Here is a 16,202-nt window from a genome sequence, read left to right as displayed (position 1 = left end):
ATTGCCCCACAGTATTTCACGGGAATATGGCGAAAGGAATGAACACCGCACATTCACTGAGGGGCAGACAGAGACTGTTACATTCCCAAGCCCTGCTGCCAATGCTTGCGACTCGACACGCACAGCGGGCGCAAACGCGTGTAAGGTTATCCTTTTCCCTTAGACAGAAGGGAGCAGTTTATTCCTTTTTCCTTTGCCGAGCGCAGCCGCCATAGCCTCATGCATCCGTGAGGGGAGGGGGCGGGGCCGAGCTGAGGGGCGTGGCCAGAAAGGAGGGGCCTGGCTCTGAGGCCGACTCAGCGCGCCGGAAGCATCGGCGCGCGGCGCGCGCGGCCGTGGGCGTGGCCGGAATTGCGCAGCAGCCGCGGCAGGCGGGGGGCGCCGCCATTACGCGGAGCGGAGCAGACCCGAGCGGGCCGCGCGTCCCCGGCCGCCGCCGGCACCCACAGGCGGGCCCGGGCCTCGGGGGGCCCGCCCGGCCCCCCTCGCCATGGAGGAGAAGGGCTTCGCCAAGGAGCTGGACCAATGGATCGAGCAGCTGAACGAGTGCCGGCAGCTGAGCGAGAGCCAGGTCCGCAGCCTGTGCGAGAAGGTGAGTGCGGGGCCCGGACGTTGGCAGGGCGGGACGGGGCCCGCGGTGTGTCCGGCGTTGGCAGACGGGCTTGCGGCCGGGGCGTATCGGGCTCTGGGGGGCGGCGTGCTGCCTGTGGAACACTGGGCCTGGCGAGAGCGGGTGGTGCCCGCGGCGTATCGGGCTTTGGGAGGCGGGGATGCGCCTGGCGGGATATCGGCACCGGGAAAGCGGATGGTGCCGGTGGGTTTGGGGTGAGCAGGATGGTGCCTGTGAAGTATCCGCCATTGGATGCCTGGAGCGGTTTCTGTGAGATTGGACATGGCGTGGCCAGGTCGGTGTTTCTGGAGTATCCAGCGCTGGGACTCCGGCGTGATGCCGGTGGGGTACCCGGTGTGCCGCACAACATGGAGGAGCCCCGCGGTGAAAAATCCACCCCCAGTCAGTGAGGAAACCCACTGGCTTGGAGGTGGGACCTTGGGAAGCAGAGATGAGACCCAGAGAGACTCCCCGCCCGCTGAGGGAACCAAAATAGAAAGAGGAATGGTTGGGTAAAGGACACTGTCGGCTGTTCTGGACAGGTCTTGGGAAACCGTGCTTGGGTTTGTTTAGTGGGGAATGGGAAAAGCCTTTTTTTCCCATCAGGAGAAAGGTCCTCAGACCTGTGCTGGATGTTGTCTGAGTAGTCTCTCAGCACTGCAGTCTGTGACCAAGGGAAGATTTTCCTTGCCATATTCTTCTAGCAGTAATCCTAGCACTCCTTAACCCCCAGACAGCTTCTGTTTCCTTCTCTTCTTTTTCATTTTTTCAGTCCCTTGCTAGGGCTGTCTGTTTGTTTTGTGACTCTTTCTCCAGAGCTCCCTCAGTTGTGAGGGAGCTGTGGCTGTTCGGGAAACTGGAGTAGTGGCTGCCGTGTTTTGGGAAGCAGATTGTGGCTGGACACACAGGAAGTAGGGAGAAGCTGGGTGGGAGAGCTCAGCTGGAGGTGGGGAGGGTGTTTGTCCTTCAGGAGGCAGGTGACAGGGAGGTGTGTCATCTGTCACAGCACCTCGTTCTTCCAGGCTGCTGAAAACTGATGGAAACGACTGGGGCATGAAGGAAACACTGTGCCCTGCACTGACTTGGCTTGTTTAAGTTTTGGGGAGTGGTTGGGTCACCCAGGAGAGGAGCTTACAAAAACCTCTGGGTGTGCAGCCCTGCCACAAAGCTGGTTTAGTTGGTTTCCTTGAAATTATATTTGGAGAAATCCTCTTCTCCCGAACACTTTCTAGCACTCTTGTGTTTGGAGCTGATTTCAGAGGGGCCCAGTGCAGTAGTGCCTTTTGCCTCAGGTTTCAGTGTGTGGGTGAACTGAGTACTAAAACAAAAAATCAAAATGAAGTGGGGGAAAAAAATCTAGAAAAATCCGAGAGTTATTTGTGTGGGTCATTCTTGGTTTACGTACTGGCATAGTGGGCAGTGATGAGGGAAGAATTGGACACAATGGAGGTGTGCCTAGTGACTGTGTACGCTTAAAAGTTGTTGAAATTTGCAGCTGTGGAAGCGGCGTTCTGTCCTCAGCTGCCCAGTGGTAACCTCGTTAGGGAGCTGATCTGCCCCTGTGGCTCATACAGGGGTGAGGTGAGGGAGGTGCCGTTCCTCACTGTGATAACGTTGTTCTTATTTTGTTGGTGTTCACAATGGAAATTAGCTCAAACCCTGCAGAAATTCAGAGGCTGATAGAAGGATTAATTCCGGTCACTGCTGGAGCACACAGGTGAGGGAGTTGAGAGCCACCCTGCTTAATCCAGGTTTTTCACCAAGATGATGAAATGGGCTATGGAGGAAGGCAGGGAAAAGGCTGTCTCCTGAGTTAAACAAGCAGCCATCCATGGCCATCCCTCTCCTTGCAGCTTTTCTCTCCTCTCCTGGTTCTTGGGATGACACAGTCCCGTTGCAGGCAATTCCTTGTGCTGTGTTGTGGCTGGCAAGGTTTTGTCTCTCTATTGGTGGTGCTGGTTCAGGAGCACCTGGGCGCCTTGGCAGAGGCTCTGGGTGTCCCCTGTTGCCTCATTCCTGAAGGGTGACACAGCTCCATCCCTCCCATCCCTCTGACTCCCATCCCACTTGGCTGGTTCTCCTTCCAGCCAAGCTCCCTGAGGTTCAATATCCTCAGCCCACTTGGTGGTGCAGTAGTTTGGACTGTGGACATTGGTGGGTTCGAGGTTCAGGTGAATTTTGATCCTAAACTCCATGCCTGGCTTTGGATTCCCGGAGAACAAGCCTCTGTTGGTCAGACCAAGCTGAGGGAATGAATCCTCCAGAAGGAATAGTGTTTTTCCTTTCTCCAAGGCTCTTGAGAAGCACCCAAGGAGTTGAGGTGATGGGCAAGCTCACAGCCAGCAAATGGGCTGCTCCTCAGAAGCTCTCTGAGCACAGACAGGCAGCCATTGGTTGGGTTTATTTAATACAAGGGAGGTTTATTTAATAAAAACACCTAAAAGCTGCTGCTTTTTATCTTGACCTGGATATGGTTTTCATCCAGCGCAAGTGGGACAGATGCACAGGAAGCTGATACCATTAGTCACTGTTTTCTGCAACAAAGGTAGCTAAATTTTGACTTCTAAGTCACAGTTATTTATTAGCCTCCTGGATTAAGTGAGTGCTGATGATGCCAGGCAGCCTGCTTGCATCAGAGGTTTTCATTTTTGCTTTGTAATAGTGCTTTTTATTTTAAGTCATTTGATGGCAGTGTTCACACTGCAGGCAGTTAGTCACTGCTTTTCTTGGGGTGTTTTTGTTGATGCTGAGCATTTTGAGAGTCTTGTTCTGCATTAGAAAATGATCACGTAAGGGTAAACTGGGGCTCCCCAGCCTGATGTAAGCCAGCTCTGCAGAGTTCAGATGACAGCCTGGATGTGTCCATGTGCACCTATGAGTGTCCTGCCCACAGGGTGAGCTAAAATGGGTACAGGGGAACAGCTGCTTGGCAGCACAAGGAGTCACTCCTGTCACCTGCCAGCTCCTCCTTCCTCATCAGGGGAAACTTCTGGGTTCTCCTGGCACTGACATTTCAGTTTGTGGGCTGGCCCCCCTTCCTGGGATAGGTTTGAAGGGAGCCTGTTTGCCCTGTTCCTGTGGAAAAGGAGCCCTGCTGAGCTCCAGCTTGGAACAAACCCCTGCCTGTTGCTTTGTGCAGCAGCCAGAGCACAGGGAGCAGCTGTTTTGTGGGTTTATATTTGTCTCTCCCAGAGGGTGGAAGCTCTCCGAAGGCGCTGTAAATGCTTTTAAAGACATGCGAGCAGAATCTGAGTGCTACTACTGCACTCACATACAACATGTTCAGCAGTTCCCAGGCACAGCCCATCTCAGCAAGTCCACGGGCAGGAGGTGACTTTAAGGATCCCTCAGGTTAGGTTCTGTGCAGAGAGCATGCTGGATACAGTCCAGACTGTCCAAACTGCTTGGGGTGTAGTTCTTCCTTCCAGATACATGTTTTTCTGAAGAGAGGCAAGGCAGCAAACATTGGAATGGGAATGCAGGTGTCCTCAGAGGGTATCCTTGGGAAGCAGCTCCCTTCTGGCAGCACAGGGTGAGCCTTAGCTCATCCTGAGCTAAGGGATATGGCAGGGAATACCCAGATCATCACCTGCCTGTGACTGCTCAGTGCTGGTGATCTTCCAGCCCTTTTGTTTGGATCAGATGGAGCCATCCTGTGGGTGTTCCCTGTGCCTCAGATGTGCCAGGAGCGCTGATCAGCATCAGTCAGTGAGCTGCAGGCAGCACAACAAACCTGGTATTTGATAAGGATAATGAGGTGGTGCAGATAGGCTACATGGCATGGTTGTAATTAGCAGAGGAACTGCTGGGTGTGGAAGAAGAGATGACTAAATCCAGGGATGCCATCCCTCCATCTGTGGTGGTTTTGTTGCCAGCTGGGTACAGCCAGGGAAGCTGGTTGTGGCTCCATATGTTCCAATTGCCTCTGTCTTTGCTTTCCAGTTGTATGTGACTCGCCTGTAGAAGTTGCTGAACTGTTGTGCTTGGAAGAGGATTGGAATTTTGGTGGGCAAAATGTGCCCTGGGCAAGGAAATCTAGCCTTGCTGTAGTAAACCTGTTCACCCCCCTGCACTGGGATTTGGGAAGCATCCTTTGTCTGTGCTCACCCACCAAACTCTTTTCCAGTGGTCATCTTGGGCTGTGGGGATGACACCAGGTTTCCTCCATTGTGGGAATACAGCAGAATAACATCACCTGCCTCTAGAGAAGCTTCCTCCTTTTGTGTCCTAAACATGCTTTCCTTGCCAGGCTAAGGAAATCCTTACCAAGGAATCCAATGTGCAAGAGGTACGCTGCCCCGTCACCGTCTGCGGGGATGTCCACGGGCAGTTCCACGACCTCATGGAGCTCTTCAGGATCGGTGGCAAGTCTCCAGACACAAACTACCTGTTCATGGGAGACTACGTGGACAGAGGCTATTACTCAGTGGAGACAGTGACTCTGCTGGTGGCGCTGAAGGTACGGCTTGGGAGACTGGGGATAGGAGCTGGGAGCCATTTTCTCCTCCCTGTGACGCTGCCGTTGGCTCGGGCATGACGGGTGTAAATGGATCCGTGCTGGGAGCAGAGTGCTGGGCTACTGTGGGTGATATTCCATCACTCCTTGTTTCCATGCCTGTGCTAAGGGAGGTTCTGTCTGCCCCCAGGTGCGGTACCCAGAGCGCATCACGATCCTGAGGGGCAACCACGAGAGCAGGCAAATCACCCAGGTGTACGGCTTCTACGACGAGTGCCTGCGCAAGTACGGCAACGCCAACGTCTGGAAGTACTTCACAGACCTGTTTGATTACCTGCCTCTCACAGCTCTAGTAGACGGCCAGGTGAGTGTGGTGTGAGGAAAAGCCTCCCTTCCCTCCCTTTCTGCAGGCTGTGTTGTGTGACATCCAGAGGAACAGTCCCAGACAAGCTCCTGTAACTTGTGATCCCAGGATAAGATGGCTGGGGTTGGGAATGAGTGTTAACAGAGTTAGACCCAGCTGGTTTGGAGGTCATTGCTCCCACTAAATGGATTGTTCTTTTCTTTCTGGAACAGATATTCTGCCTCCATGGTGGCCTCTCTCCATCCATAGATACACTGGATCATATCAGGGCTCTGGACCGCCTGCAGGAAGTTCCACACGAGGTAACAGAATTCAGAAACTTAAATATCTGCTGGTGGAAAATGCAAATGTTTTCTCACGTTGCAGTCCATTTAGACATGTGGTTACACATGGATTATGGCCTTTCCAGGAGCTAGAGCAGATAAACATTTGGGCAAAACACACATAAGTCAGTGTGCTTTGATTACAGCAGCCTACATAAGAAGAGCTGTGGGGGTTTCACAGCTGTTTTCCTTAGAATCGTGGGATTTTTGGGCTTTCAGTCTGACTCAAAGAGCGGGATTTGGCAGGGGAGGGTGTTTACTATCTTCAGCCTCCTCGCAGAGGTGGTTGTGAACTGACAACCACCATGTGAAGCCACATTGTATCACCATCCTTCCTCCCCAGCCAGCCCAGCCTCCCTCCTGTGGTGTTGCACCTTGTTGCAGCTTCTTGGGGCATGAAACCTGAACTGAAATCCACCTTGGAGCTCTGCGGGCAGCTGGAAGTTTTGTTGGGAGTGGCTGGGGCTCACAGACGTGTGCTCAGTAAACTCTTCATGTGCCTTGCACTGAGCAGGACGTGCTGGCAGTCTTGCTGCTGTAAATAAAAAGTGTTTAAGCACCTTGCCAGTGGTCTAACAGAGAGCTCCTAATGTTCCCAGGGTCCGATGTGTGATCTGTTGTGGTCGGACCCGGATGACCGCGGCGGCTGGGGCATTTCCCCACGTGGTGCTGGCTACACCTTCGGGCAGGACATTTCGGAAACCTTCAACCACGCCAATGGTCTCACACTGGTCTCCCGCGCTCACCAGCTGGTCATGGAGGTAGGGCAAGCACTGCTGGCCAGGGCTTCCATCACAGGGGCCCACGGGGTCTGCTCTGGGACACCTTCCTGTCGCAGGTTTGTTGGCACCTTTTACATTGGTCAGTACCAAAGAGAGGCTTTAGTCACATGGAAACAACACAATAAAGTGAAGTGCTTTGACCTGCAGCCTAAATAAGGGGATGTTCTGGCCTTTCCAAGCAAATTGCTCCCTCCAAGTAAATTGCCAGAGGGGCTGTGTCACGCCCTGTTTGTGGCAGGAATAATCTTTTTCCATGCTGGTGTGTTCTTGCTCAGACTGCTGCTACATCCAACAGCCTGTCCCATAGTGCTCAGCAGTCAGATGTGACAGGGATTATGCCATTTTTGGCTCTCTACAGGCTATTTTTGGATGTCTTGCTGGAAGAATGCCAGGTGGGTCACTGGAGCAGATGCCTTTTTAAAATCTAGTGCAGGTAGATCCCTTAAGCAGAACTGTGTGTCAGAAGTCAGTGGCATTCCGCAGGCAAATTGTCACTTGTGATGGAGGAAAGCTGAAGTCATCCCTAAAAATCCCAAGGCTTTTTAGTGGTGCAGTCCATAATTTAAAAGTGAGGAGGGGATGATCTCCTATAGGCTGCTTGAAGCTGGTTTTGTGAGGTACCTGCTGCTGCTTCTTGTGGTAAAGCACCTATTTTGAAATGAAACTAAGTCAGTTGGAAATACTTCAGGAAATCTGTAGTTTCACAAGTGCCTCAGAGAGTTTCAGGCCTGAAGAGGAACTTTGGAGGGGCTGAGGTTTAACAGAGACTTTTGTTTTTCCCTCTCTGTCCCTGGCAGGGTTATAACTGGTGCCACGACCGGAATGTGGTGACCATCTTCAGTGCCCCCAATTACTGCTACCGCTGTGGGAACCAGGCTGCTATCATGGAACTAGATGACACTTTAAAATATTCCTTGTGAGTATGCTGCCTTGGGCTGGGCTCTCCTTCTTGCCACTCTGTGAGGAATGGCTGATCATTCCCAAAGGGGTTCTTCCATGAAAAGCCAGCTCAGACCACTCTGGAATTAACATGTGCTCTGCCTTAAAGTAAGCAGTGAGTTAAGCTCCTAAAAGCTTCTCTTCCTGGCTGTCTGGAGAGTTGGAGCTTTTGCCCTTCAATCTCTTTATTGCCTAAGCTTGATGGAGAGAGTAAAAACACATGGCTTTATCTATTTGTTTTCATCTTTGGTAAGATGAAGGAGAGGGTCTGAATTGTGCGTGGTGACGGGCTGCTGGGTCACTGATGAGTTTTAACTCTTGTTTGGAGCTTGGAATGTTACGTACAGCAGGAGAACAAGCCTGGTGTTTATCATGGCAGTGGAAAGTGACTTGTGGAGGAGGGTAAGTGATCCCTTTTTGTTTCCTGCAGCCTCCAGTTTGACCCAGCACCTCGTCGTGGAGAGCCTCATGTTACCCGTCGTACCCCAGACTACTTCCTATAAACCTCTCCCAACCTTTGTAGAAGGAAGTACACCTGGCATTTTAAAAGAGCAACAATATTTACATGTTTCTGTAAGAAATCAGGGTTCGTCTCAACTCAAATCCCCATCATGGACCAAAATGTGCCATACAGAGGACGAAGAGCATTTAGCACAACTTGAGACTGAATTCCTTACGACACTCTCTCTGTCCCATGCCCATCAGCCCGAAAGTCAGTTTGCCTGCTGTATTTGTAGTCATTGTTTTCCTTCTGGACTGTTCAGAGAGGAAAAGGTAACACTCTAACAACACTCATCTCCTCTGACGCTTCTTTGTACATTTTTAGTTCTAGTGTTTAACTGGCATGAATTAGAGTTTGTTTTCCAGGGAAGTGCACACTAACTTCATCCCCCACCACTCTTTATTTTATTGGAAAGACGGCTCAACTTAACTGGAGAAAGGAAGTGATTCCTGCTTGGGAGTACGTTGTCATAACCCAGATAAAAGTGTTCCCTTTTTAGCTCTATTCCTGTTCTGTGCTGATCCTGCCCCCCTTTTTTTTTTAATTGTTTTGGGGTATTTTGTTTATTTTGTTTTCTCTTTTGTTATTTCCCACCCCCCCCCTTCCCCTCTGTATATTTGTCCTGGAAGTGCTTGCAATCCTCCTCGCTGTACCTGAACCAATAAACTCGCCGTTGTCAGCCCCAATACGTGGTGTCGTGCAGGGCCGGGCGGGACCGGGGCGGCACCGGGGGCGGTCCCGGGGCGGGGCGGCGGGGCCAGGCCGAGCCTGGAGCGATGGCGGCGGCCGCCTACGAGCTGCTGGTGCTGGGCGGCGGCTCCGGGGGGCTGGCGGGGGCCCGCCGGGCGGCCGAGCTCGGCGCCCGGGTCGCGCTGGTGGAGCCGCAGCGCCTCGGCGGCACCTGCGTGAGTCTCTTGGGGGTGCACCCGCACCCGGGGCGGGGAGGGACGCGGAAGGGGACGAGCGACGCGGGGCCGGTGCCCTCTCGCTGACCCCGGTGACTCTGGGATGGTGGCGGAACCCCCGGGGGGGGTCGCGGTGCGGGAAGTGGGAGAGGAGGAATCGCCCTCCCGGTTTCCGGGCGTTGTGTAAGGACCTGCCTCGTCAGGCTGAAGCAGGACGGATCCCAATCCCCCATCTCCACCAGCTTCTTCCCGGCAGTTTCCAAGCCGTTTGCAGGATGCCGATGGGTTCTGGATCTGTGTAGTGCAACTGCAAGGCGGTAAAGCAGAACTCCAGAGCATGGTGAGCTGGTAACGAGCCAAAAAACAAACTGGTTCCTCAAGCAAGTGAGGGACAGGCTCTAATTTTATGCCCTAAATGCATTCTGCTGGGAAAATCAGCATATTAGAAGTGCAGGAAAAGGATGGCAACCACCTTTCTGCAAGTAAATAATTTTTACAGTCTGAATGGAAAAAAACCCCTTGTGTTTGAAGGCCCCACCTTCCATATTATCTTTCAAGGAAGTGAAAGAAAATGAGCAAACCGCAAGACCTTGAGCCTTCCAGGGCGGTTACACCCCTCTTTTTCCAGGAACCCCTAATCCTGCCTTTGTTTTCCTGAGCAGAGAGCTGGGATGCGGAATGCTCTCTGGAGTACTGCCTTGGGAAAACTGGGCTTTGACACTGAGACTTGTTCTTATTCCCTCCAGGTCAATGTTGGATGTGTGCCCAAAAAGGTGAGGCTGTTCTGCCGCCGGCTCCAGTGGTGCGGGCTGGGTCTGCTGTAGGTGCCTGTCAAATTTTAGGGAGGTGCTGGCACAGGGTGTGGGGAGGAAGCAGGGCCTCGGAGGCTGTTGAGCCATCGGGCAGCTGTGGGCGCTCCGGGCAGAGGTGAGCAATCAGGCAGCCTGGCAGGGGTTTTCCCAGAGTGCCAGCAGTGCTCCTGAGCCAACCTGGGGTTTGCGTGGGCAGGTGATGTGGAACACGGCAGTGCACGCGGAGTTTGTCCACGACCATGCTGACTATGGCTTTGAAACTGCAGGTGTCAAGTTCAACTGGAGGTAAGAACAGGAACCAGTTGGGAATCAGCATCTTGCAGTGAGTGTCCCACAGGGAGCATCCCACTGTCTACTGCCTGCTTCCAGGCTCCCGTGGGCTGTGCAGAGCTGCTTACAGGGCCAGCTGTGTTTCGGAGAACAGGGAGCCAACCTGGCTCTGGGAAGGACAAACACAGGGAAGGCAGGCACAGAAATCTTGCTTTGGTGGGGAAAGGGTCATAGGGAGCCGCTTTATTTTATGGCATGGCTGCCCACATGCCAGAGAATTGGTTGGAAAAGACCTCTGAGGTCATGGAGTCTAACCTTTGACTGATCACCACCCTGCGAACTGGAGCATAGCATGGAGTGCAAGGTTCTTCCTGAACTCTGAGCTTCACCTGCTGGCAGTGATGGCATTCCCTGCTCTGTTCCAGAACCATAAAGGAGAAGCGAGATGCCTACGTGCGGCGCCTCAATGACATCTATGAGAACAATGTGAAGAAGGTGAGCGTGGGATGTGTTTATCTTGCAATCCCAGTGGCAGAAGTGATGGATTTTTGGCCACTTTTCTAGCCCTTATGGGTGTCCTCCGACTGTGGAAGCCCTGGCTCCATCAGCTGACTCCTCATGCCGATGTTAACCCCGTAACTGTAACCCCTAAGGCTCATATTGACATCATCCGGGGCTACGGCAAGTTCACCGCTGATCCCGAGCCAACCATCGAAGTGAACGGGAAAAAGTACACGGCTCCTCACATCCTTATAGCCACGGGAGGGCGCCCGGCTGTCCCTTCCGACAGCGAAATTCCTGGTGAGCCTGGTGAAATCCCCCGGGCTCCCAGGCTGGGGAGAGGTCTGCCCAATCAAAGCAGGCTTTGGGAGGGAAAGGGGACAGCTGAAGGGTGCCAAAGCATCTCTGCTTTGCAGGTGCCAGCCTGGGGATGACCAGTGATGGCTTCTTCGACCTGGAGGAACTGCCCAGGTAAAGCGGGATCCATCCCCCGCAGCCACCGGCGCCATCTCCAGGTGGCTGCACACGGCGTTGTCACTTCTCCGCAGGCGCAGCGTCGTCGTCGGGGCGGGCTACATCGCGGTGGAGATGGTGGGGATCCTCTCCACGCTGGGCTCCAAGTCCTCGCTGCTCATCCGCCACGACAAGGTAGTGCCACCCCCTGTCCCCAGCTGTGCTTCCCGCCCCGCTGCCACACCCCAGCCCTGGTGGCCAGAGTGATTTCTGGCTGTCAGTTCCTGGTGAAGGAGGGTCTCAGTTGGCACGGGAGTAGTGATGCAGGGGATAGTGGCGTGGGAGCTATGCAGAGGATGGAGGGGATGTGTTTTAGCAGCACCTACCCGCAAGCCCGGTGTTTCTGCAGCTATGCATGTCACCACATCCATCCACTTGAGCTTTATTTCAAGTCACAACTTGAAAAGAGGAAGAAAGGAAAAGAAAATAATGGAGAAACAAACAGAGAAGTTTGTTAACCACAAGCATCCTAAACCTCTTGGGTTCCTGGGGCAGGGAAATGCCGGTGGAGGGGCTGCCAGGTGGTGCCTTTGCCTGCAGACCCTTGCCTGACAGGGTTGGGGGGGTCCTTGCCCAGGTGCTGCGAACTTTTGACTCCCTGATCAGCTCCAACTGCACCCAGGAGCTGGAGAACACCGGGGTGGATGTCTGGAAGCACACACAGGTGGGAGAGCACAGAGCAGCCCTGTGCCTTGTCCCATCCCTCCTGCAGAGGCAGTGCTGGGGGAAAGCTGCCCTTTTGGGTGCTGCTTGCTGAGCCTTGGTCTTGGCAACATCCCTGCTTGTGCAGCATGGCTGCTGTCTGTTGTTGCAAGGCAAAAGCCATCTGCACCTTCTCCTGCTGCCCTTAGGTTAAGAGGGTCACCAAATCTCCGTGTGGGTTGCTGGATGTGACGGTGGCCTCGGTGGCACCCGGCCACAAGCCGACGGAGGCGGTGATCCGGGACGTGGACTGCCTACTGTGGGCCGTGGGGCGGGAGCCCAGCTCTGACGGGCTGGGCCTGGAGCAAGTGGTGAGATTTGGGGTTCCCTTTGGTCTCCAGAGCCTGTCACATGGGCCCCACAAGCCCTCCCATCCCTGCTGGAGCGTATGTGTCTGCTGTTTGCCATGGCAGGGCGTGCAGGTGGACCCCAAGGGCCACGTGGTGGTGGATGAATACCAGAACACCACCAGGAGAGGGATCTACGCCATCGGGGATGTGTGTGGGAGAGCCCTCCTCACCCCAGGTACTGCAGCCCTGCCCCCTCCCCTGCTCAGCCCTGTGGTGCCACGTGGCTCAGAGTCCCTGTTCCTCTCTGTCCCTGCAGTGGCCATTGCAGCTGGTAGGAAGCTGGCCCACAGGCTCTTTGAGGGCAAGCAGGATTCCCGGCTGGACTACGAGAACATCCCCACGGTCGTCTTCAGCCACCCACCCATCGGCACTGTGGGGCTCACCGAAGGTGGGGACACAGGGCCTGGGGACACTGCCTCAGAGCTGCTGCTTGCATACTGGAGATGCTTTGGTCAAGTGAGCCTTGACCAACGGGCTTTGACTGCTCTTTTGGCATGTCCCATGTGCATCCCTCTGACCCCTGTTCCGTGGCTTCTGCTGCAGAGGAGGCCGTGGCCATACATGGGAAGGACAAGGTGAAGATCTACAACACATCCTTCATTCCCTTGTACCATGCTGTCACCCAGAGGAAGGTGAAGTGTGTCATGAAGCTGGTGTGCACTGGCAAGGAGGAGAAGGTGAGTGGGGGCAGCTGGGAACCATGGCTGGCTGTCCTCTTGTTCCCTTGTGGTCAGCTCTTGGGCTGGCATCCAGCTCCCCAAGCCTGGGTCCCACCTGGCCTTTCATTTCTCCTCCAAAGGTGGTGGGATTGCACATGCAAGGGCTGGGCTGTGACGAAATGCTGCAGGGCTTTGCTGTGGCCATCAAAATGGGGGCCACCAAGGCCGACCTGGACAACACCGTTGCCATTCACCCCACTTCTGCCGAGGAGCTGGTGACGCTGCGCTGAGCCTGCGGGCACCGACACCCCGGGGATGGTGGCAAAAATGTTTCAAGTGTTTGCAAAAGTGCCTTACGGCTGAGCGGGTGCCTGGAGGGTGTGTCTGTAGGGTGGGTGTGGCTTGCTGTGCAGCGGGAAGTAAACACGCTGATGCTGGCTGGTCTCTGCCCTTTGCTCTCTGGTGCCCGTCTCCCGCTGTGCCCAGCCGTGCAGGGCGTTGGCATGGCCCATGGATGTGGTTTGGGAGAAGGCTGGCAGTGGTCAGATTCCTCTTCTGCAATCCCTGGCACTGGGGCTGGGCAGGGAGCAGCAGGAGGAGTAGGACTCTGGGGTCCTTGGGGTGTTCATGGGTGCTGGGGTATCCTGGATGGGCTCCATCCTCCTCTTTATCTCATGTCCCAAAACCACTGGCTCTCCAGCCTGTCCTGACATCTCAGGGGGAGTTCAGGCTGGTGGTTCAGGGATCAAATTCCCTGTTTCCAGCCCCATTTCCAGCAGCTGGAAGCTCCAGACCCAGCTGGGAAAGAAGAGGCCTGAGTGGGGTTTTGGGGATCAGAATGGGGCTCCCCGTGGTGAGCCTGGGCCAGGCACCTTCATGTCCTGGAAACAGAGACTGAGGCCTGGGTTTGGGGGGCAGCAGGCTCATTTGGCCAGTTTTAGGGTCCTGTAATAAATAAATCAGGCATTTTCTTTGGCTCAGAAATGAGGCAAGTCCCACATTGCTGGCACTTGGAGCCAAGCCCATGCGGGCGGTCCCAGGGCTGTGAAACAGACTCCAGCCCTGTTTGGGCAGTGCGAGTGGGGGCTCGTCCAGGCACTTTAAGGCTTTGACCAGAGAGCCCAGATCCTGTATTTAAAATCAGATAGCCATTTGGGCTGCGTTTGGGGGCTCAGGGCACACCCCAGACTGGTGAGATGCGGGGTAGCCAGGGGCAGAGCAGGGCAGCCCCAGGCTGTGGGGTGGGCTCAAGTGTGCAGAGTGGAACTGGGAGCATTTGCACCCCAGGAGTTGCTCCCCTTCCTTTTCTCTCCATGCCCCTATATTAGCCAGATGCTGTTTGCAAGGCAAAAATAGAAATTATGCCATCGGACAAAAGCATTGACAGCAGAACTGGATATACCCAGGCAGTGTGAGCAGTCTGTGGAAGTCAAACCAGTGACCACACAGAGGGATTTTAAATCAGATACCAGCAGGTTTCATTTCACAGGAACTCAAATTTTTTTGGCACCTCTTGCTTACATGTTTCCCTGTTGGAAGAGGTCAATTAGTCTTTTTAATGACCAGATTAGCCAGCACAGGGAAAAACAACCATCATTCCCTGAACACCTCCATCACTTCCATATCCATCTGTAATCAGGGGCCAATGGACAGCAGCGTGCCCTGAACAGGCTCTGAGGTGGGACTGGATGATCCTTGAGGTCCAAACCAAACCGTTTTGGAGTTCCATGGACAGTTCCATGAGCTCTCCTCGAGTTTATTTCGCATCCTGTCCTTCCTTCTGCTCCCAGCAGATGGCGCCGCCGGCCTTCCAAAGAGATGGAAGCGTCCTGGGACACGGATCGGCCCTGCCGCTCACGGAGCCGTTTTTAAAACTAAAAGGGCAATATTCTGCAATGAATCCGTGATGAGGATTCCATGCTGATGCTCCACGGAGAATGGGGGAAGCAAAAAGCGATTCCCTGCAAGTCTCAGTTCCCTGCAAGTCTCACTTCCCTGCGATGTGGATATTTTGTTGCTTCCATGAGTAACACTTGCTCATCTGAAGCTCGTTGGAATACAAAGTGAACTTGCCGCCTTTTGGGCTTCCAGGCAGAGGGAATGTGAATATAAGGAAGTGATGGGGAGACAGAACTGCAGCAGTGTGTGTGTGTGCAGGGAGAGCTGGGGTAGGAATTCTATCCTCTCTTGGTCTGAGGTTTCTCTGTCTGTGGCTTTTTAGGTCATCCAGCTCCAGGCCCCCAGTCCAACATCCTGGATTCTGGGATTCCACCTGCTGCATCACACAGGGCAAAATTGCCCTCACTGCAGTGTCTGTGTGTGGCTGGAGCTTCTCAGCCTCCATGTACAGCACGTGATGCCCCCATACAGAGTTGTTAGAACTCCAGCCGAGTTATGCTGGAAAAGAATTTGCTGGTTTCAATTGATATTGGAATATGTGCTTGTTCTCTCAAATTTAAATGATTTGTTAAAGGATTAATTTTTAAACTATGCCAGGAATCAAAAGGGGAGTGTAAAAATAGAGAATTTATTCTTATTTAGGAATGATTCTTATGTCTATGAAATCATTAGTTGGAAGCCTATTCTCCTAGAATCTGTCCTTGGGATGCTGCTTTTCTTTCCAGAAAATCCTGATGCAGAGGCAGGTAAGGCAGGACTTGCCATTTCACCATTTCAACTACAGGGGCCACCTGGTTTCACCTGGGCCACACAGACTGTTGTTTTGTTTTTTTTTCCCCCTGAGTTCCTGATGTAAAAACTGGAATCTCTGGAGAGCCTGGACCTGAATGCTGGAGCTCAGCAGGTAGGAACAGAGTCTGGGAGATGCCACAGTGCTGGGAGCACTCGGAGCTCTGGGGGAATCTGGGTTCTGATGGATGGGGGGTGGCAGGGGTGGCACCTGCAGAGGTAGCTGTGACTTCCTGACCCTTGGAATGAGCTTCCCAAGGCCGAGGGATGCCTCAAGCAGAGCAGGGAGGCTCTGCAATGGAACATAGCCCAGAAAATCTTCCAGCCGGGCACCCCCGAAGCCCCGGGGCTTGGCGCCTGGCTTTGGGCTGGGCTCTCGGCTCCCTCCCTGAGGCAGGAGCCGCAGGACTGCGGGAGCGGGGCCGCAGCCTCGCCTCGCTGCTGCCTGCGGAGCCGACGGCGGAGAGGAAAGCGAGGTGGGTACCCGGGGGGATCGGGCTGGGGCTGCCTTCCCCCAGGCAGGGCTGCTCCTGCCTCCCTGCCGCAGCTGGGAGCTGGGGAAAACCGCGGGAGCTCGGCGAGCAACAGGTCTGTGTGTGTGAGGGAGAGAGCTGGAACGCTGCCGCCACTCCTAGAGGTGCCCTGGTTGGCAGGGGGGCACAACACTGCCTGCCCCGGGATCCCGGTGATGCCAGGGACCTGCCGGCTGGGAACAGCCCCCCTTGGGCTGCCCGGGGTGGGCAAGGCTGGGATAAGGAGCAGTTTGAGATGGAGACGGCATCAGGTGCCCCTGAGCCTCTGCCTTTGGGGTTCCAGCCCCCGTGTT

The 16,202-nt window shown here is 54.4% G+C and overlaps 2 protein-coding genes across 4 annotated transcripts; both read left to right on the top strand.

Moving 5' to 3' along the window:
- Positions 1-335: 335 nt before the first annotated feature.
- Positions 336-8,662, top strand: PPP2CB (protein phosphatase 2 catalytic subunit beta). Its single transcript, XM_074540422.1, has 7 exons — positions 336-592; positions 4,860-5,069; positions 5,257-5,430; positions 5,643-5,732; positions 6,353-6,514; positions 7,333-7,451; positions 7,905-8,662. The coding sequence occupies exons 1-7, from the start codon at positions 491-493 to the stop codon at positions 7,975-7,977; spliced, it is 930 nt and encodes a 309-aa protein (XP_074396523.1). The 5' UTR covers positions 336-490; the 3' UTR covers positions 7,978-8,662.
- Positions 8,663-8,709: 47 nt separating this feature from the next.
- Positions 8,710-13,125, top strand: GSR (glutathione-disulfide reductase). Of its 3 annotated transcripts, XM_005496576.4 has the most exons (13): positions 8,713-8,881; positions 9,628-9,654; positions 9,890-9,978; positions 10,389-10,458; positions 10,617-10,764; positions 10,881-10,935; positions 11,013-11,112; positions 11,555-11,641; positions 11,829-11,990; positions 12,093-12,204; positions 12,286-12,417; positions 12,573-12,706; positions 12,829-13,125. In XM_005496576.4, the coding sequence occupies exons 1-13, from the start codon at positions 8,753-8,755 to the stop codon at positions 12,976-12,978; spliced, it is 1,395 nt and encodes a 464-aa protein (XP_005496633.1). In that variant the 5' UTR covers positions 8,713-8,752; the 3' UTR covers positions 12,979-13,125. The 3 variants fall into 3 exon arrangements, with proteins under 3 accessions (XP_074396511.1, XP_005496634.1, XP_005496633.1); XM_074540410.1 differs by having other exon boundaries at positions 8,710-8,881; positions 11,829-12,204; XM_005496577.4 differs by lacking the exon at positions 11,555-11,641 and having other exon boundaries at positions 8,712-8,881.
- Positions 13,126-16,202: the final 3,077 nt, after the last annotated feature.

This window comes from Zonotrichia albicollis, chromosome 5, assembly GCF_047830755.1.
Source record: "Zonotrichia albicollis isolate bZonAlb1 chromosome 5, bZonAlb1.hap1, whole genome shotgun sequence".
Lineage (NCBI taxonomy): Eukaryota > Metazoa > Chordata > Aves > Passeriformes > Passerellidae > Zonotrichia > Zonotrichia albicollis.
This window is presented reverse-complemented; position numbering and strand designations above follow the sequence as displayed.